Raw genomic sequence first — 18,123 nt, forward strand, 5'->3', positions numbered from 1 at the left:
ACATCATAAAACATAACTATCAACAGTCAAACTATCAAAACAACCAATAGCCAAACCTAGAGGCTATGTCAAAAGCCTTTTTTCCCTGCCCTTTTCACATTATTGTGCCATTTTTGATCACAATACTGCTGCTATCATAAAGCCTGCTTTAGGTATGCCTTGGTTCAGAATAAAAAAGGTGCTCAAACCAACTTGAAAACCTCTCTTTCAAGTAACAAAATAGACACTCAGCTGTTCAAAAATGTATCACCTAAACATAAATCAAAATGTTCTTTTTTACTGTGTCTTTTCAATGTTATCATACAATATTATTCAGTTGTTAAACATAAACATAAAATACATTCTGGGCAACTTTATTGCCATTTCTTCACACTGTTGAAATTGAAGTCTTGGGGAACAATTATAATCCAGTCATAGAATACACTTTTCCCTGCAGCTCAGTCAATCCCTAACTTATCCAATTAAAAATGAATCCATGCCACAGAACTGGGAAAGACTCCATCAGATACCCTGAAGATCATTTGCAAATCAGAGGAAACAGTACACAAACTAATAATCTTTCTCAGCATATACCTGCTTAATATGTTCACATTGCCCACTATAAGTGGCACCCTCCAGAATGCAGCATCTGGGCAGATCCTTGCTGAGTTAAGTGTGCATACCTGAGTGTGATGGCGCGTGCAACTGGATCGTTACTGTGAATAACTGAGAAAACTCTTTTCACAAACTCATCCACATTCAAGATCTTCTCCAAGTGTTTCTCACTCTGCTGAGTAACTTTCAAAACACAGAGTCTCAGGAAGTTGTTTCTGTTTTGAAATAATATTTTAATTACTAAAAATCATTATGTTTCCAATTTCTATAAAAAGTCTGAGGCAGGTAGCAATAGAAAATCAACAGTACCAAAGAATCACAACTACATCACAATGACAACTGAATGAAAGTCCAAAAAGTGGAAAAATAAAACATAAGTGGGATTTCCTTAGCAAGACTTGCTATTGTTTTCCTCTGAGGTTGAGAGAGTATGGCTTCACCAAATCCCACTTTATGATCAAGGTGGGATTCCAACCCGAACCTCCCTGAGACCTAGACCGCCACTCAAAATGCCATAATCATACTGGCTCTTGCAAATGAATTAATAATTAATAATCATAATTAAAATTCCAGTGCAGAGTGAAAACTCCAAGCAGATGTTATGGCACGTAAGAGTTCTTAAAAGGGTGACTTTGCCATATATCAAATGGGTATTAACAGGCAAAAGGCAAGAAGAAGCATCCCTCAATAGGAAATTTCCATGCTAGGGTGAGGGTACCTACACAGCTTTTCTGTGGTTTCCATAAAATACCACAACACAATTTCCACTTGATCTATCACTAAAGGTTCTTCCATACAATAGCTATAATCCGGGCGAGAACAAGTTAAGGGGGGGGGGGGGAGAGATGACATTTCCGCTAAATGCGCGCTCAATCGCAGCAACAGAGGGAAACCCATTTCAAAAAGAAGGGCTGTGAGGACAGCAGGGGAAGAAAGCCTGGGACCGATCTGTGCGGGGACCTGCTCTGAGAGCTTTTTATCTTTCCCCTTTTAATCCGCATTTTGGCACTGTATGGAAGCACCCTGAGTGGGCAAGACCTATACAGAAGAACATTTCCTAGTCAACCTGCTTCTAACCACAACGCCCCAAGAAATGGCTATCAGCAGTGCTTTGAATTAAAAGCAACTCAGTGCTTCAATACTACAAATCCAGAACATACAAGTTTAGCTTACCCAACTCTGAAAACATCAGCAAGTTTTAAAAATGCTGAGTTAATTAGAATCGGGAATGGATACTTCTGAAAGAGTCTGGGAAAACGGACAACAGCTTCACACTGCTCCCCAAGTTTGCCAGATCGAAGACCTGCAACAGAAAGTAAAATCAGCACAGCACCTAAAGGCATAGAAGCAGAGATAATGAAGCAGACTATGAAATGAAGCAGACTATGAATGTTGGGTGAAATATGTAACAAGGCCATCTGATGCTGGAAGTTAAGCAGGGTCAATTCTGGTTATTACTTGGCTGAGAGACAAAAGGAGCATTTAATTAATTTAGGCAATTTTTATCCCGCCTTTCCCCACTCAAGGGCCTAAGGCAGAGAATTAATACTGGATAATTCATGCAGTTCAACTGCTGTAGTTGAATGCTATGGAACCATTGGAGTTGTAGTTTTACAAGTTTTTTAAAGACTTCTCTGCCAAATTTTGTGTTTAGGCCTGGGTCCTATCACCAAGATTATGGAGAAATATGCAAATACAGGTCTTCCAGAGAATGTGTCCAGAGTAGGGCAACTAAAATGATCAAGGGTCTGGAGAACAAACCCTATGAAGAGTGGCTTAAAGAGCTGGGCATGTTTAGCCTGAAGAAGAGAAGGCTGAGAAGAAACATGATAGCCATGTAGAAATATGTGAGATAAAGTCATAGGGGGGACGGAGCAAGCTTGTTTTCTGCTGCCCTGGAGACTAGGACCTGGAACAATGGCTTCAAACTACAAGAAAGGAGATTCCATCTCTGAACATTAGGAAGAACTTCCTGAGTGTGAGAGCCGTTCAGCAGTGGAACTCTCTGCCCCGGAGTGTGGTGGAGGCTCCTTCTTTGGAAGCTTTTAAACAGAGGCTGGATAGCCATCTGTCAGGGATGCTTTGAATGCAATATTCCTGCTTCTTGGCAGGGGGTTGGACTGGATGGCCCATGAGGTCTCTTCCAACTCTTTGATTCTATGATTTTTTAATTTGATTTATGTCTAATTGTAGTGTATAATTGTAATTGTTTGTACTGGCATTGAATTTTTGCCATTGCTTATGTGTAAACAGCTTTGAGCCCCCCTCGGGGCGAGAAAAGCGGTATACAAATACTGTAAATAAATAAAAATAAAATAAATACAGTTTGGCGCCACTTGAATAGCCATGGCGGCACATAAATGTCGTAAATAAATAGTTTGGTGAGGAACCAGCACAATTTGGCAGTGAAGGTTGTAAAACTACAATTCCCAAGATGCCATCGCCTCGAGCCATGACGTGTCAGACAGCACTAATTCTCCTGAAAACAAACCCCGCCTCTCCCTTTCAAATTCCCCGCCTCAGGATAAAGGGGCGGGGCTTCGGTCAAACAAGGCCATCACTGTGACTTCGGCGCATGCGCACATCCCTCGCTTTCCCTCTTACCTTTATCCAGCTCCATGAGGGCGGAGTTTGCATCCAGTTCTTGTTCGCCATAGCCGGCGTCGGCAAGAAAGGATTTGGAAGCCGAGGCCATGTTGTTGTGTAGTATACAAACAAAACCCCTCACAGGAAAGGGAGGGAGAGAAAAAAGTTTATTATTTCCATTTCCACTCGGACACAACTCGGCGCGCACCGCCTTCCCTCTCCCTCACGAGCAGAAGCTAGCGCGCATGTGCAAACGGGCGCGCGTGCGCCTTGACGTGCCTAGCGCGCATGCGCGCAGTCCGGTTTTTAAGGAGTCGATGCGCATGCGCCACTGCAAGGAAAGCCGGTTCTCATTTCAATGGAAAGCTGAAGGGCGGTGGGCGTGGTCTCGCGAGGAAGGTGGTAAAGTGGGAACCAATAGGAAAACAGGGGCGTGGTTTGTGTTTCTGCTATAACCAATGGGAAGCAAGGAAGTGACTTTGGCGCGTAGTTCGGGTTGGCGGGAGTTAGGGGATGGGCTGGGAGTTTCAGTTGGCGCCGCGCGGAGAGCCAAGGAGGTCTTGAGCTCTGTTTACCATGCTGTGCCGCTCCCTCGTCCATCGCTGCCAAGGTGGACCGCATGGTGGGTTTGGATTTCTGTGCTTGCAATATATATTGCGGGGAACACATGGGGATTTTAGTGCCCTCCAGGTGTTTTGGACTCCAACTCCCACCATTCCTAACAGCCTCAGGCCCTTTCCTTTTCCCCCTCAGCCGCTTAAGCGGCTGAGGGGGAAAAGGAAGGGGCCTGAGGCTGTTAGGAATGGTGGGAGTTGGAGTCCAAAACACCTGGAGGGAGGGCCCAAGTTTACCCATGCCTGGCCCATAAACACTGAAGCAGAAGTGACCTTTGGTATTAGCAGCTAATTATTGTTTTTCCCCACCTTATTATTGTTTCTATGTAGGTCTGCTGCCAAGATTTTCCTTACAGCACCTTCTAGGGTGCTATTCTTGTACTAGAGAAGATGACCATCCGTCCTTTGGAGAAATGGGAATCCCGGTTCCTCCTTTCGGGTGCACCTTTTCAACAGGTACAATGGAGGGGGTTGTCCAATTTGTGAACATTTGTAGTTCTTTCCTTTTGTGTTTAGATTACGATCAGTAGTCCGCGGTGGCGCAATGGGTCCACAAACTTTTTAAACAGAGGGCCAGGTCACAGTCCCTCAAACAGTTGAACAAATTATAATTTGAAAAAAATATGAATAAATTCCTATGCACACCGCACATATCTTATGTGTAGTGCAAAAAACACATAAAACAGTATAGTAATTGAAAAGAACAATTTTAACAAATATAAACTTGTTAGTATTTCAATGGGAAATGTGTGCCTGCTTTTGGCTGATGAGATAGGGTTGTTGTTGTGGTGTGCTTTCACGTCATTTCAGACTTATGTTGACCCTGAGTGAGGGCTGGGTAAATGACCTTGGAGGGTTAAACCCTCATTTTGTTGAACTTCTGACCTGACGGTTGGCTGAATTGCTGACTGGAAGGTCGGAGGTTCAAATCCACAAGACAGTTCCTGCCAACATAGCAGTTCGAAAACATGCAAATGTGAGTAGATAAATAGGTACTGCTTTGGCAGGAAAAGACAGAGACACTCCAAGAAATCTTGCCGGCCACACAACCAGGAAGGTGACAACACAGGCTCTTTGGCTTGAAAATGAAGAAAGCACCTTCCCAGAGCCTGAGATGAGCACCACCTCCAGAAGCTGGAAATGAACGGAGAACCCTCTGCCTTTGTTTGTGTTTGTGTATCATATATAATTATAAATGCACTGACTCTTTGTCTGTGTATGTAAATAATAATAATAAACTTTATTTATACCCCGCCACCATCTTCCCCAACGGGGACTTGGGAAGGCTTACATGAGGCCAAGCCCGGACAACACATTACAGCAAAATAAAACCAAAACATAAGCAACAAGCAACAGCATCAAAATTACATTAAAAAACATATGAATACAATAACAAAGTAACATTCCAATAAACACAATCACAGTGACAGTGGGAAGGCCACATGTTCAGAATAAAATGTTTAAAAACTCGAATGAGATAAGAATAGGAGTAAGTTATTTGCAGGGAGCTCATAAAGAAACAAAGGATTGTGAAACTAAACTTCCCATTAAGTTGGAAATACATAAATAATAAATCAGGGAGAAGGGTGGAATATAAATAAAGCGTATTATTTGATACATAGCAAGATTAGTATACAGCAAACAAGGTCACTGCTGGCTTTTGTATTTGATCACCTTTCAGACACTTCCCAAGTGTCTAGGACTGCGTGATGTATCAGCGAATGCGTGCAGATCACAGACTGACATCTAGTCTTGATCTCTTAATACTGTCCTGTAGGTTTATCTCCATTTTACTTCTGTGTTTTTTTTGTCAAGTAGGTAAGCAGTAATTTTAGCAGAGTGTTATACATTACTGTTACTTGTAAAACTTTTAGAAACAGACATTTTGCTTATTTATTTTCCAGCTCCCAATGCACAACATATTCTTGCTGTTGCAAATGAAGAGGGGATCGTTAGGCTGTATGATACTCATGCATCAACAAGCAGCAAAAAGATTTTTAGAGGTAAACACAACACTTGATTGTGCTAAATTGTTCTGATAAATGCTGGGCCATTTTTAGGATGTGCTTAAACTTACTTGGCATTCTTGAAAAATTGAATTTCACAGCATACAGAGAGGTAAATAAATAGACCATATTCTTTTAACTCTTAATGATTAATGTGGATTTTGTTTTTTGTTTCCCTTCAGAATGGCAAGCGCATTCAAATGCTGTTTTTGACCTTGCCTGGATGCCCAGAGAACACAAAATTGTGAGTAAAGTAGTATTATCTTGCCCTTATGTTCAACGGGGCTTAGAAGAAGCCAAATTTCTAGGAAAGTAAAACATTATAGTCAATGGGCACAAGTATGGGAACATATTTATGGGGGAAATTGTTGGACCTTGCAATAGAAAGCTTGAGACAAAATTACTTCCAAGACACTTCTGATTCCATTAATTCTATAAGGTATATATATTTTGCATTCTAAGTACTAAGACACATCTGTATATCTGTTAACTTGTACTCTCAAGTCAAGCTATGTATATGCTTGTTTACTTTCTTCATGTACACCTGAGAGTAGGTCCCACTGAATTTGCTGGAGTAAACATGTATATAGCACTTCTCTCAAACTTTGTTGTACATAAGATAGTAAAGGTTTCCCCTGACATTAAGTCTAATTGTGTCCAGTTCTGGGAGGTGATGCTCATCTCAATTTCTAAGCTGAAGAGCTGACATTATCCATAGACATCTCCAAAGTCTTGTGGTCGGCATGACTGCATGGAGTGCCATTACCTTCTTGCAGAAGCGATACCTATTGATTTACTCACATTTGCATGTTTTCAAACTGCTAGATTGGCAGAAGCTGGGGCTAACAGTGGGAGCTCACCCCGCTCCCCACACTGGAACCGCCAACCTTTCGGTCAGCAAGTTCAGCAGCTCAGTGGTTTAACCCACTGCGCCACCAGGGGGCCCTTGCTGTACATAGTTGATGAAATATCAGGCTTTCCCTTCAAAAGGCCCTGTCTCAATAAGTTTATAGTCTGATAAGATATTCAACAGTTTGGTGTCACTCACTGCAAATAATAGTTAACTCATATTTTTATCGTTCAGGTAACTGCTTCAGGAGATCAGACGGCAAAAGTGTGGGATGTAAGGACTGGTGAACTTCTTGGGGTGTGCAAAGGGCACCAGTGCAGCCTGAAGTCCGTTGCTTTCTCCAAATTTGAGAGTGGTAAGTGTTAATGTTATCATCATCATCTGGCCATATTGACAATCCCCCTTTAAGAAGAGAACATGGGAATTTAAATCACCCAATTGCAAAACAGAGCTGGGAGTGTGGAGGGCTAAGAGCCTGGATTAGAATGGCCTGGACATATCTCTTGAAGAGGAGAGTTCCTCAAAGGGATTTGGTATTGACCTTTATCCCTTTTTTAAAAAATGAAGCATCTTATTTTTATATTTCACAGCGGTGTTCTGTACAGGAGGAAGAGATGGAAACATCATGGTTTGGGATACTCGATGTAATAAAAAAGGTATACTAAGTATCTGTTTATCTTATCTCCATTCTCCTTCCCCCAGCCTTCATAAAGCTTTGTAAGGCTTTTCCTTCTGCTGAGATACAAATATAATCCTGAAACTAAAGCCCCTTCCACACAGCTGAATAAAATCCCACATTATCTGCTTTGAACTGGGATATATGGCAGTGTGGACTCAAATAACCCAGTTCAAAGCGGATATTGTGGGATTTTCTGCCTTGATATTCTGGGTTATAGGACTTTGTGGAAGGGCCCTAAGTTTATGATGCAGTGGAGGTTGCTTTTAACATTTGTTCTTGAAAACCGCTTTCCAGATGGATTTTACAGACAGGTGAAACAAATAAGTGGAGCCCACAACATAACAGACAAGCAGACGCCCTCCAAACTAAAGAAGAAGAAGCAGAACTCAAGAGGCCTTGCTCCATCAGTGGTAAGGATCCAAAAGCTAAAAGGTGTCTTGCATTTTGAAAAAGTTAGTTCTGTAAGTTGTTCTGTTATGGCTTTTCCAGGTTGAAATCTCTCTGAGCTCAAAAGTAAACCGGAAATAGTAAATGCCAGGAAGAAAAGTGAGCAAATGTGGTGAAACAGATCTTTGCTAGTCCCCAGTAATAGTTATCCTCAATGATTCCTTGCTTTCGGCCAGAGAGGTGAAGAAACCAAAAGGGTGCTGTGACATCACAAGACAATTTTGCTAAGCCGATCACTACCAGACAATTGCCTTTTTTTCAGTCTGACACACAAACATCTCTCTTTTCATTTTATTCTTGTGTGGTGTTTGTTTCTTTCACATAAACCCCAAACAAAATGACCAGACAATTGTGGACTCCTAGGCTCCTACACTGCCATATAATTTCTCATCATTGTGGTGATTACTCGCTGTTATCCTTACTTGTGTAGATCTGCTTCCTTAATTACCTTTTTCTGCATGGCCTCTTGTGTTTGTGACTTGTGTGTGTGTTAAATGACTGCTACAGTCTCTGCATCTGCCTACAGTGCTGTACTGTTAGCCATTTGTAAATGATGGATAATTTCAAAAGCAGAGGAGATGAAGAAGAAGCTTACTAAGCTATGTTTACAGGGAATGCCAAGATAAATGGCTAAGATATCAGTTAAATTGGATGACCAAGAAGTTTTTACCCTGTCTTTTAATGTTATCTTTTTAACCTGTTTTGGGTTGCTATTCGGTTATATAGCTTGCTTTTAACTAAAATCTATTGTTGTGTTTATTAGTTATTTTTACTTTAATTGGGTTGCTTCTATTAGTTTTGTTAGTTATTTAAGTTAATTGGTGCTGTTTGTTTATTTTTTCCAAATTTTGTTGTATTCTATGTGTTTTGTGTTGCACTTTTATTGTGCTATTTTGTAAGCCTCCCCAAAGCCCTTTTGGGAGATGATGGCGGGATATAAATAAAGTTATTGTTGTTGTTGTTATAAATCAGTGCTGAAATTATTTCAGGTAACAATTGCCTGTTCAGAAAGAAACTTTTTTCTTGCTCCTCTTTTAAGGACTTCCAGCAGAGCGTGACCGTGGTGCTGCTTCAGGATGAACATACCCTAATCTCAGCAGGGGCTGTTGATGGGTAAGAACTCTATTCTTGCATAAGTTTTAAATTCCCCCTTTATCTTTCCTTTATTCAGCCAAGAGTGTTTTAATTAATGTACATGTTAAAGATCTGTTAAATACATTTCACATTGGATTGCTAGTTCATATGAACATTACCAAAGCAGAGCCTATTACTCCGGAGATTGCTCTACTACTGAATGAGTAGCGATTGTATGTTTTAATTTTCATTGCTGAATGTGTTAGAGAAAGGGAAGAGGCCACTGATGTTATGTACTAGCTAGTCATTGCCACTCTTAATACCCTAGTTAAAGGTTCCTTGATTGTACAGAAAGTTGTATTCTCCTTGGTGCAATGATGCAGAATATGAAATTCTGTCTCAAATTTTAGTGTCATCAAGATATGGGACTTGCGAAAGAACTACACCTCTTACCGTCAGGATCCATTACCTTCCAGGTCTTTCAGCTACTCTGGGAACAGCACACGAAAACTAGGTATGGCATAAATGTGGGATGGAAACAATAGCTCTCTGACTATGTACTGTCGAAGGCTTTCATGGTCGGAATTACTGGGTTGTTGTAGGTTTTTTCGGGCTGTATGGCCATGGTCTAGAGGCATTCTCTCCTGACGTTTCGCCTGCATCTATGGCAAGCATCCTCAGAGGTAGTGAGGTCTGTTGGAACTAGGAAAAAGGATTTATATATCTGTGGAATGACCAGGGTGTGACAAAGGACTCTTGTCTGCTGGAGCTAGGTGAATGTTTCAACTGACCACCTTTATTAGCATTTGATTGACAGGCAGTGCCTGGGGCAATCTTTTGTTGAGAGATGATTAGATGTCCCAGATTGTTTCCTCTCTTCTGTTTTGCAGTTGTAATTTTAGCGTTTTTTTAATACTGGTAGCCAGATTTTGTTCATTTTCATGGTTTCCTACTTTCTGTTGAAATAGTCCACATGCTTGTAGATTTCAATGGCTTCTCTGTGTAGTCTAACATGGTGGTTGTGAGAATGGCTCAGCATTTCTGTGCTCTCAAATAATATGCTGTGTCCAGGTTGGTTCATCAGGAGCTCTGCTATGGCTCACTTCTCTGGTTGGAGTAGTCTGCAGTGCCTTTCATGTTCCTTGATTCGTGTTTGGGCGCTGCATTTGGTGGTCCCTATGTAGACTTGTCCACAGCTGCCTGGTATACGGTAGACTCCTGCAGAAGCTCTCTGACTGCTTGTCTTTTATATACAGCTTGAATGCCCCTTAATACAGCTTGAATGCCCCATAAAATGCTTGTGACCCAAAATGTTTACCTGTACTCCATATAAGCACATAATGAGATATGGGGTCCCTCCAGATTATATGTTATAATATGTGTAAGGTATCAAAGAGACAGCTTGGGACCACACTTTACCCATCCTATTCTAGAACTTCCTTTGTATATTTAGGACTCCTTCGTTCCTCCATCTCCCTTATGCCAGCATGGCTGTGACTGGGTACATCTGTCATCTAAAGTTGATGACTTCCTCTGAAAGCAAAGCTAGCAGTAAGATAGTGGCCAAAATGGTGCCATTAAAACCCAAGAGTGAGATATCTGTGTGTTGCAGGAGGAATGCAACAGTAAATTAACATTTTTTAAAAAGAGCATTCTGCATGTTAAGAACTACTTTATTTCAGCATGAGCTTTCTTGGATGTAAAGCACACTTAATTATGCTTTAACTTGTGTTTTTAAAAAGGATCCCTTTTCTGTTGGCATTTATGCATTTATCAAAAAATGTGCATTTTTATTTTAAAAAATCAATTTTTGAAGGGTTGCCAGGTGGGTGGTGCTCCAAAAACACCTCAGAGAGGACAGAATATAGCTGCAGCCAGCTGACAAAAATGGAAGTAAAGGGGCATTGCTCGATGACACAGTAAACCAGGAAGCTTTTAAACAGAGGCTGGATGGCCATCTGTCAATATTCCTGCTTCTTGGCAGGGGTTGGGCTGGATGGCCCATGATGTCTCTTCCAACTCTATGATTCTATGACTCTGAGGACTTTTGTTCTGGATCTCACTTGTAGCTCTCAATTTTCTCTGAAGAGTGGGATTATGTATATTATTTAAACAATCTTCTTTCCTGTAGGTTATTCTAGTCTTGTTCTGGATTCAACTGGTACCAGCTTGTTTGCTAACTGTACGGATGACAATATATATATGTTCAGCATGCCAAGCCTCAAAACCACTCCAGGTAAGAATACAATTAGTAAAATAATGTCAATCATATGAAGTATTGATTAAGATCGGGAAGGTATGATCTATGAATTCCTTGTGTCAGTCATTTCCTAACTCAAAGTCCTGTGTGAAAAGTCTCTCTGTGATGCCTGTTTTAGGGCTAGAGTGAATTGAACTGCAATCTGGCATAATTGATACCTTAAGTCATATAAACCCAGCCAGTAATAATGTGGAAAGCCTTTCCTTTCACAGTTCTCTTCTTCTGTTACATTTTATGTTCCTGTGGATGAGATGACAAATCATAATAAAAACGTTTTAGCATCTTGATTCAAAATATATTTGCATGGCACAGAACTCACACACATGGTACGGCATGGCTAAGATATTATTACATCACAATTTCTCTGATGATTTTTCCAAGATTATGGATGGACAAAGTGCGGTCCTGGAGGACTAGACTTTGGAAATCATCACAATATACTGTTCTAACAAGCCTAGGATTCTTCCATAAAGTGTCAGCACTTGCTTCCTCGTTTTTCTTAGCAATTGGTATATAATGTGTGTTGCCCCAGTCATAGAAATAGTATACTGTATATACCATATGTACTCAAGTATGACCCAAGTTTTTCAGCCCTTTTTAAAAGGCTGAGAAATCACCCCTTGGCTTATACTCGAGTCAAAATTATTTATCATTTTACTCTGTTATTATTAGTATTACTAATAGTCTTAGTCTTATCTTAAATTACAGTTTTACATAAATATTCAAAAACATTTAACCTACTAATGGCTCAACTAATATAATTTTATTGGTATCTATTTTTATTTTGAAATTGCCAATACCTGCTGCATTTCCCACCCTCAGTTTATACTTCAATCAATACGTTTTCCCAGTTTTTTGACATAAAAATTAGGTGCCTCTGCTTATAATGAGGTCAACATAAAGACACTAATGGATATCTTTAATAAGTTACCGTATATAGTTGAGTATATATGGTCATTTATTAAAGACATCCATTGATAAGCTTAATTGCTGTATATCCTTGATTCTAAGATAACATCTTTTCTTTATAAACATCTCTAAAAACAGAGTGCATCTTAGGCATGTGGGTGATGATGTATAAAAGGTAAAGATTTTCCCGTGACATTAAGTCCAGTCATGTCCAACTCTGGGGGTTGGTGCTCATCTCCATTTCTAAGCCAAAGAGCCAGCGTTGTCCGGAGACACCTCCATGGAGCAATTATACAGGGTGCAGCAGCATAACTTCCTTTTTTCAAAACTTAATGAAACCCATTGTATGAATCAGAATTTTTTCTTATAATGTAGGCGCATACCTAAAGTTTTGTTTTATGTAGTTTTGAAGATCAAATTAGGTAGGTGACGTCCCCCATTCTCCATACACTGAGTAAACTGATTTCTGGTGTTTGTCATGATTCATGCCAGCATAGCAGGCGTTATGTTGGCAATTTCTTCCTGGATGTTGGTCTTCAAATCTTGTAGGGTCCTTGGACGGTTCACATAAACACGGGATTTCAAAAAACCCCATAGAAAAAAAATCACAAGGGGCCAAATCTGGAGAGCGGACCGGCCACTCCAAATCCCCCCTAATTGAGATGAGGTGCTCTGGGAAGTGTCCCCTCAAAATAGTCATCAATGCTCTTGAAGTGTATGCAGTTGCACCGTCTTGTTCGAACCAAATGTCCCTTAAGTCCAACCCATCCAGCCGTGGGGAAAAAAACTCCTGTAACATGTTTACATACCGGTCCAAATTCACTGTCACTGCGACTTCATTTTCCTCAAAGAACCAGGGACCAATTCCTCAAAGAACCAGGGACCAGCTGAGGAAATGGCACACCACACTCTGATTTTAGGTCAATGCAAAGGCCTTTAATGCAATTCTCGAGGATTGTTGTCAGCCCAGTAGCGCATGTTTTGTTTGTTGACGGATCCACACAAATGAAAATGGGCTTCATCAGTAAAAAAAAAACAATAGCGTCCTCAGGAACGACTTCGAGAAGAACCTCACACGTGTTCCTCCAAGAATTGAAGTCATGTTCAGAAAGTTCCTGCACAATTGCCATCTTGTAAGGATGGAAATGAAGATCATCATGAAGAATTCTTACAGAACAATCGGAAAGTCCCAGGGCAGATGCATGTTTGCGCACAGAACGCTGTAGTGATTGCAACATTGACGCTCTCACTGCCTCAATGTTCTCTGGTGATCTAATGAGCCGAGGGACTCCAATTCTTCGTCTTGTCACACTTGCAGTTTGTCTGAATTTAGTGACCCACGTCACAATTGATTTCCGGTCTGGGACAGGGGCCAATGGGGCTAAATTAAAGCAAATCTGAAAGGCGCGCTGGGTTGCGATCACAGAACATCCACTCGAAAAGCAGGCTTCAGCGGCAAAAGCACGTTCCTCACTGTTCCAATGCATGATGGCGACTGAACTGTGTCAGGACAAAACTTTATACTCCCGCCTCTCGAACGAGACCACTAGCACTCCGCTACGTCTTCAACCGACTGAATTGCACGCATTTTAAAAAAGAAAGTTATGCTGCCACACCCTGTCTATCTCTTATCTATCGATCTATATGGGTTTTTCGGTTGGTACTGAAATTAGTATGTGTCTTAGAATCAATGAAATAGGATAGTCTTTTTACAAACTATAGATCTTGGAGAATGTGTATTTTCTGCATCTCAGTAGAGCCTCTTTCAGGCCACCAGAGAGCAGCAAATAGGCAGAATCCAGTAAGTTTGGAAAGAGCAGGTGCTGCTCATTTCCCTTTTGTACTCCATCTGATTGAAATCTCTCTTTGCCTCAAGAGTTTCTTGAGCATAATTGCTTCACCTTTTCCCCCTTTTTGGAGGAAACTCAGCGGCAGACAAACCTTCTGTAGAAACATGTCTGCATTCCAAGGGTCTGAGCTCATACTGCACCCTGTACACTTGAATATCAAAGGGAACTGTACAATCCCAGTGAGAAGACAAGCCGTTACTTTTACTTACAATATGCAGGCAGTCCCCATGTTAGGAGCATAATAGGTTCCGTAGGTTTGTTCTTAAGTTGAATTTATATGTAAGTTGGAACAGGTACATTTTAAAAGTGTAACTCCAGGCGCACGCACACACACACACACACACACACACACACACACATATATAGCTTTGGGTAGCATAGGGAAGTGTTAACACCCCTGTGGTGTTTGTTTTGCTGTCTGTGCCCCTGTTCAGAAGATTTCACCTCACTTTCTCTCTCTGTGATAATTGGATTTTGAAAAAAAAAAAGGGTTTTTGAGGAAACAAGGATTGGTGATAAAGCTTCATTGGAGACATCTTTTCCCCATGATGGCTCTTCCAGGAGTAAGTTTCCATTCCGAGGGATAGATTTTTTTCATTTCCTGTTGTCTCAACCCCGGTCCTTCACTATGTGTCATTTGTAAGTCGGATGTTTGTCAGTTGGAGATTGTCTGTATAGACTTTAAACCATAGGTGCAACATGCATAACTTTTCTTTACGGATTCATACAAGAAAAGGATGTGCATTGTCCAGAGAAAGTTTGGAAAGGGAAAGAAGATGTACAAGTGACCTTCCACATTTGTGGGTTTCACTTTTGCGGATGTGATGATTTGCACATTTGATTTATGTGTTCTCTCTAGAAATCTCTAGATCCTCCAGCATGACACTATGGTCAACTTCCACTGGATGACCCATAGATTCTTAGGGAGAACATTTCTCTAGGCATTTGTAGGTCCTCTGTCATTATTCTATACTTAACTTCAGGCAGAAATTGACCATTGAATGGTGGTGGAGGACATAGAGAAGTATTCTCCCAGGTAATAAAACAGCGTTTGCAAATCATGCAAGCATAACGTTAGAAGAGAACTTCAAGGGCCATCTAGTCCAACCCCATACTGCCCTGCAGGAACATAGAAGCAAAGCACTCCTGACAGATGGCCATTCAGCCTCTGCTTTAAAGTCTTCAGAGAAGGAGACTCCATACCACACTGCTCAACAGCTCTTACCATCAGGATGTTCTTCCTAATGTTTAGCTGAATCCATTGAATCTATTGCTCAGTATCTTGGCCTCTAGAACTGCAGAAGTTTGTCCCCTCCTCTATGTGACATCCTTTCAGCTATGTAAACATCACTATCATGTCTCCTCTCAGCCATCTCGTCTCCAGTATAAACATACCTAAATCCCCAAGCTGCTTCTCACAGGGCTTGGCTTGCGGACCTTTGATTATTTTAGTCGTTCTTTGTCACTATCGTTCTTGAATTGTGCCCAGAACATACAACCCATAATAGATACTGATTCCAGTTTGTGTTCAACTCTTGGAAGTACATACTAGACACATTCTGGGCCTAGATGACCTGAAACAAATTTCTGTCCCATTCCTAATAGAGGCCCTCTGTAACGTTCTGTGCTCAACATGTGTCCTTTCCAATCCTCCCGTCAGTCCTGGGTGTTTTTGATCCAGATATAACTTTCCCTGTTAGTGACATGTACTTTCAGTTCTTGACATATCAGAAACCTTAGCTATGTGGGGCAGTAGTTCCAAGACATGATAGGTCAGGTGTGGTGTGGAGAGTTCTTAAAAATAGCCATGGGACCCGTGCCACTCGGCCAGTTAACATCCTCCTGAAGAAATAAGATACCAGTTGCAGGAAATGAGTAACGGCTTCCCTGACATGCTGAATGCCAGAAGACTTAAAGAAATAGCAGGAACTTGTGAGCCAGTTAGTTAGTAGCTAACAGATACCTCTTTGCTGACAGAATCTTTAAAATCTGAGAACCCTAAGTTAATGTAAGTGCTTCCTGGGTTGTATGGGAACTAAATGAGTCTTGCACACAGTCATATTAGCACAAAAAGGCCCCAGTTGCTACTGAGTGTGAGACAGACTAGAGGTAGCATTCAGAATACAGCTGCAGTAAAGTTGCTGTCACTCATTGTGGTCAGACATTTGGAACAACATAGAGCAGTGGTTCTCAACCTGTGAGTCCCCAGGTGTTTTGCCTACAACGCCCAGAAATCCCAGCCAGTTTACCAGAAATCTCCAGCACATCAACGACTTAAATCAAGACATAGTTTTCTTAGATCTACAGAGACACTCGCTGGAACACCCCAGCAAGCGAGAGTCCAAAAGTGGCAGGCCCAAACCCAGCATCTCAATCCATGGGTGATACCAGATGAGAGACTCCCCCCCTGGGCACTCAGAAGACTGGGCGACTTGGAAGGCGCTTAACAGACTGCGCTCTGGCACCACGAGATGCAGAGCCAATCTTAAGAAATGGGGCTACAGGGTGGAATCCTCGGCATGCGAGTGTGGAGAAGAACAAACCACTGACCACTTGCTGCAATGCACCCTGAGCCCTGCCACATGCACAATGGAAGACCTTCTTGCGGCAACACCAGAGGCACTCCAAGTGGCCACATACTGGTCAAAGGACATTTAACCAACTATCAAATTTGCAAAATCTGTGTGTTTTTTCTTCTTTTTCTTTTTAATCTGTGTGTTTGTTTTGCTCTGTTAGAATTGTAATACAATTGTATGGTTGCTGATGACACGATAAATAAATAATACAGGTTGTTAGGATTTCTGGTAGTTGAAGGCCAAAACATTTGGGGATCCACAGGTTGCGAACCACTGTGGTAAACAAAAGGATGTCAGAGAGTACCTGACAGGATTATGAAAACCACTGGCATAGAGGATAATTTTGTCCTGGATAGGGTAGGATGTGGACATAGTTTCCTAGTAGCAAGGCCTGTTTTTATGTACTGTACACACTTTTTTCTGGTACGCTTGTCTCCCAAAAATCCCATGCCAGTTGCAACCCTATTGACCTATCTGGTCTCCACAGGAAGACTTGAAATTGGGAGCCTGTTCTGCCCCACATTGAGCTTGTGAATGCCCAATATTCTCCCCTATGCAGACTTTATAAATCCCCATGGATCAATTTCAGCAATTAGCTGGGATGAAGCTTGGGAATGCATTAGCAAGGGTAGGGTCCAGTGAGTGCAGACATTTGTTCACACCAGTTATCTCATAATGGGAATTTGCAGAAGGATATTAGATGAAGGATCCTAGTGAAAATGTTTTGTTTTCCTTCACATCTGTGCCCTTTCAAATATCTCTGTTTGCTATTATGCTCTTCTCCTTAACTATTCCAATCCTTACCACAGTGAAACATAAAAAAAACCTAAGTTAGTTGGCCTAAAAGATGAAGGGTAATGGCACAATGGAGACACTGCCTGACAGATGTGACAGTACTAGGGCAATGTGACAACCAAGGTTATAGTTTGTACGCCCTTTCTTAGAACCCTCCTTTCCCTGCTAACATTTGCTGTCCTTGCCTCCTATATTTCGGCTTCCTATGGCAGCTAGTTTTAACTACAGACATTTCTGCATTTTAAATTGTGTTATTTTATATTATTTTATGTGTTGATAGTGATTGTTTTATCATTTAAAATATTTATTTATTTATTCAAATAGGCATTTCCCTTATTTTTATTTATTTATCGTGTCAGAAGCAGACCAAACAGTTGCGTTGCATTTTTTAACAAACAAAACACAAAGTTTGCAAACTTGATAGTTGATTAAATGTCCTTTATTTTTCATTTAAGGAGGCACAATCTACTATTTAAATAATACATACAAAAGTATCATAGACTCTTGCTTAACATCCGCTTCCTCCTTGTCTACAGTCTTATAGGATCTTCTATATACATTTTTAGTTTTTATAATTTTTATGTGATGTTGCATCATTTATGTTATATACTTCTCTGCAGTGTCTTGTAAGTCGCCCCAAGTTTCTTTTGGAGATGGTGGCAGGATATAAATAAAGATTGTTGTTGTTATTATTACTACTACTACTACTACTTTTGGCCTTTCAGGTGATAACTACCCATGGGAGCTAGAGTAAAAAGACCCCAGTGCTGTTAGGAATTATGGGAGTTGAAGTCCAAAACACTTGGAGGGCCTAAATTTGCCTATGCCTGCCCTAGAGGGAAAAAGAAATATGCTTAACAATTTGGATTGGGGGATGTGACTA

The 18,123-nt window shown here is 41.0% G+C and overlaps 2 protein-coding genes across 2 annotated transcripts in view; one reads left to right on the top strand and one right to left on the bottom strand.

Annotated features, from left to right (window-relative positions):
- The window catches only part of INTS7 (integrator complex subunit 7), a 48,830-nt gene extending 45,385 nt beyond the window's left edge, over positions 1 to 3,445 (bottom strand). Inside the window, exons 1-3 of the mRNA XM_060754314.2 lie at positions 3,199 to 3,445; positions 1,768 to 1,897; positions 663 to 809 (exon numbers count right to left, since the gene is read on the bottom strand). Of these exons, the coding sequence (XP_060610297.2) occupies positions 663 to 809; positions 1,768 to 1,897; positions 3,199 to 3,289 (368 nt within the window). The 5' untranslated portion in view covers positions 3,290 to 3,445. The remainder of the gene's footprint in view (positions 1 to 662; positions 810 to 1,767; positions 1,898 to 3,198) is intronic.
- A 241-nt stretch (positions 3,446 to 3,686) lies between these two features.
- The window catches only part of DTL (denticleless E3 ubiquitin protein ligase homolog), a 37,291-nt gene continuing 22,854 nt past the window's right edge, over positions 3,687 to 18,123 (top strand). The window contains exons 1-10 of the mRNA XM_060754313.2: positions 3,687 to 3,802; positions 4,125 to 4,250; positions 5,699 to 5,797; positions 5,983 to 6,044; positions 6,885 to 7,005; positions 7,241 to 7,306; positions 7,624 to 7,739; positions 8,816 to 8,889; positions 9,261 to 9,364; positions 10,982 to 11,086. Of these exons, the coding sequence (XP_060610296.2) occupies positions 3,757 to 3,802; positions 4,125 to 4,250; positions 5,699 to 5,797; positions 5,983 to 6,044; positions 6,885 to 7,005; positions 7,241 to 7,306; positions 7,624 to 7,739; positions 8,816 to 8,889; positions 9,261 to 9,364; positions 10,982 to 11,086 (919 nt within the window). The 5' untranslated portion in view covers positions 3,687 to 3,756. The remainder of the gene's footprint in view (positions 3,803 to 4,124; positions 4,251 to 5,698; positions 5,798 to 5,982; positions 6,045 to 6,884; positions 7,006 to 7,240; positions 7,307 to 7,623; positions 7,740 to 8,815; positions 8,890 to 9,260; positions 9,365 to 10,981; positions 11,087 to 18,123) is intronic.

This window comes from Anolis sagrei, chromosome 1 (assembly GCF_037176765.1).
Source record: "Anolis sagrei isolate rAnoSag1 chromosome 1, rAnoSag1.mat, whole genome shotgun sequence".
Lineage (NCBI taxonomy): Eukaryota > Metazoa > Chordata > Lepidosauria > Squamata > Dactyloidae > Anolis > Anolis sagrei.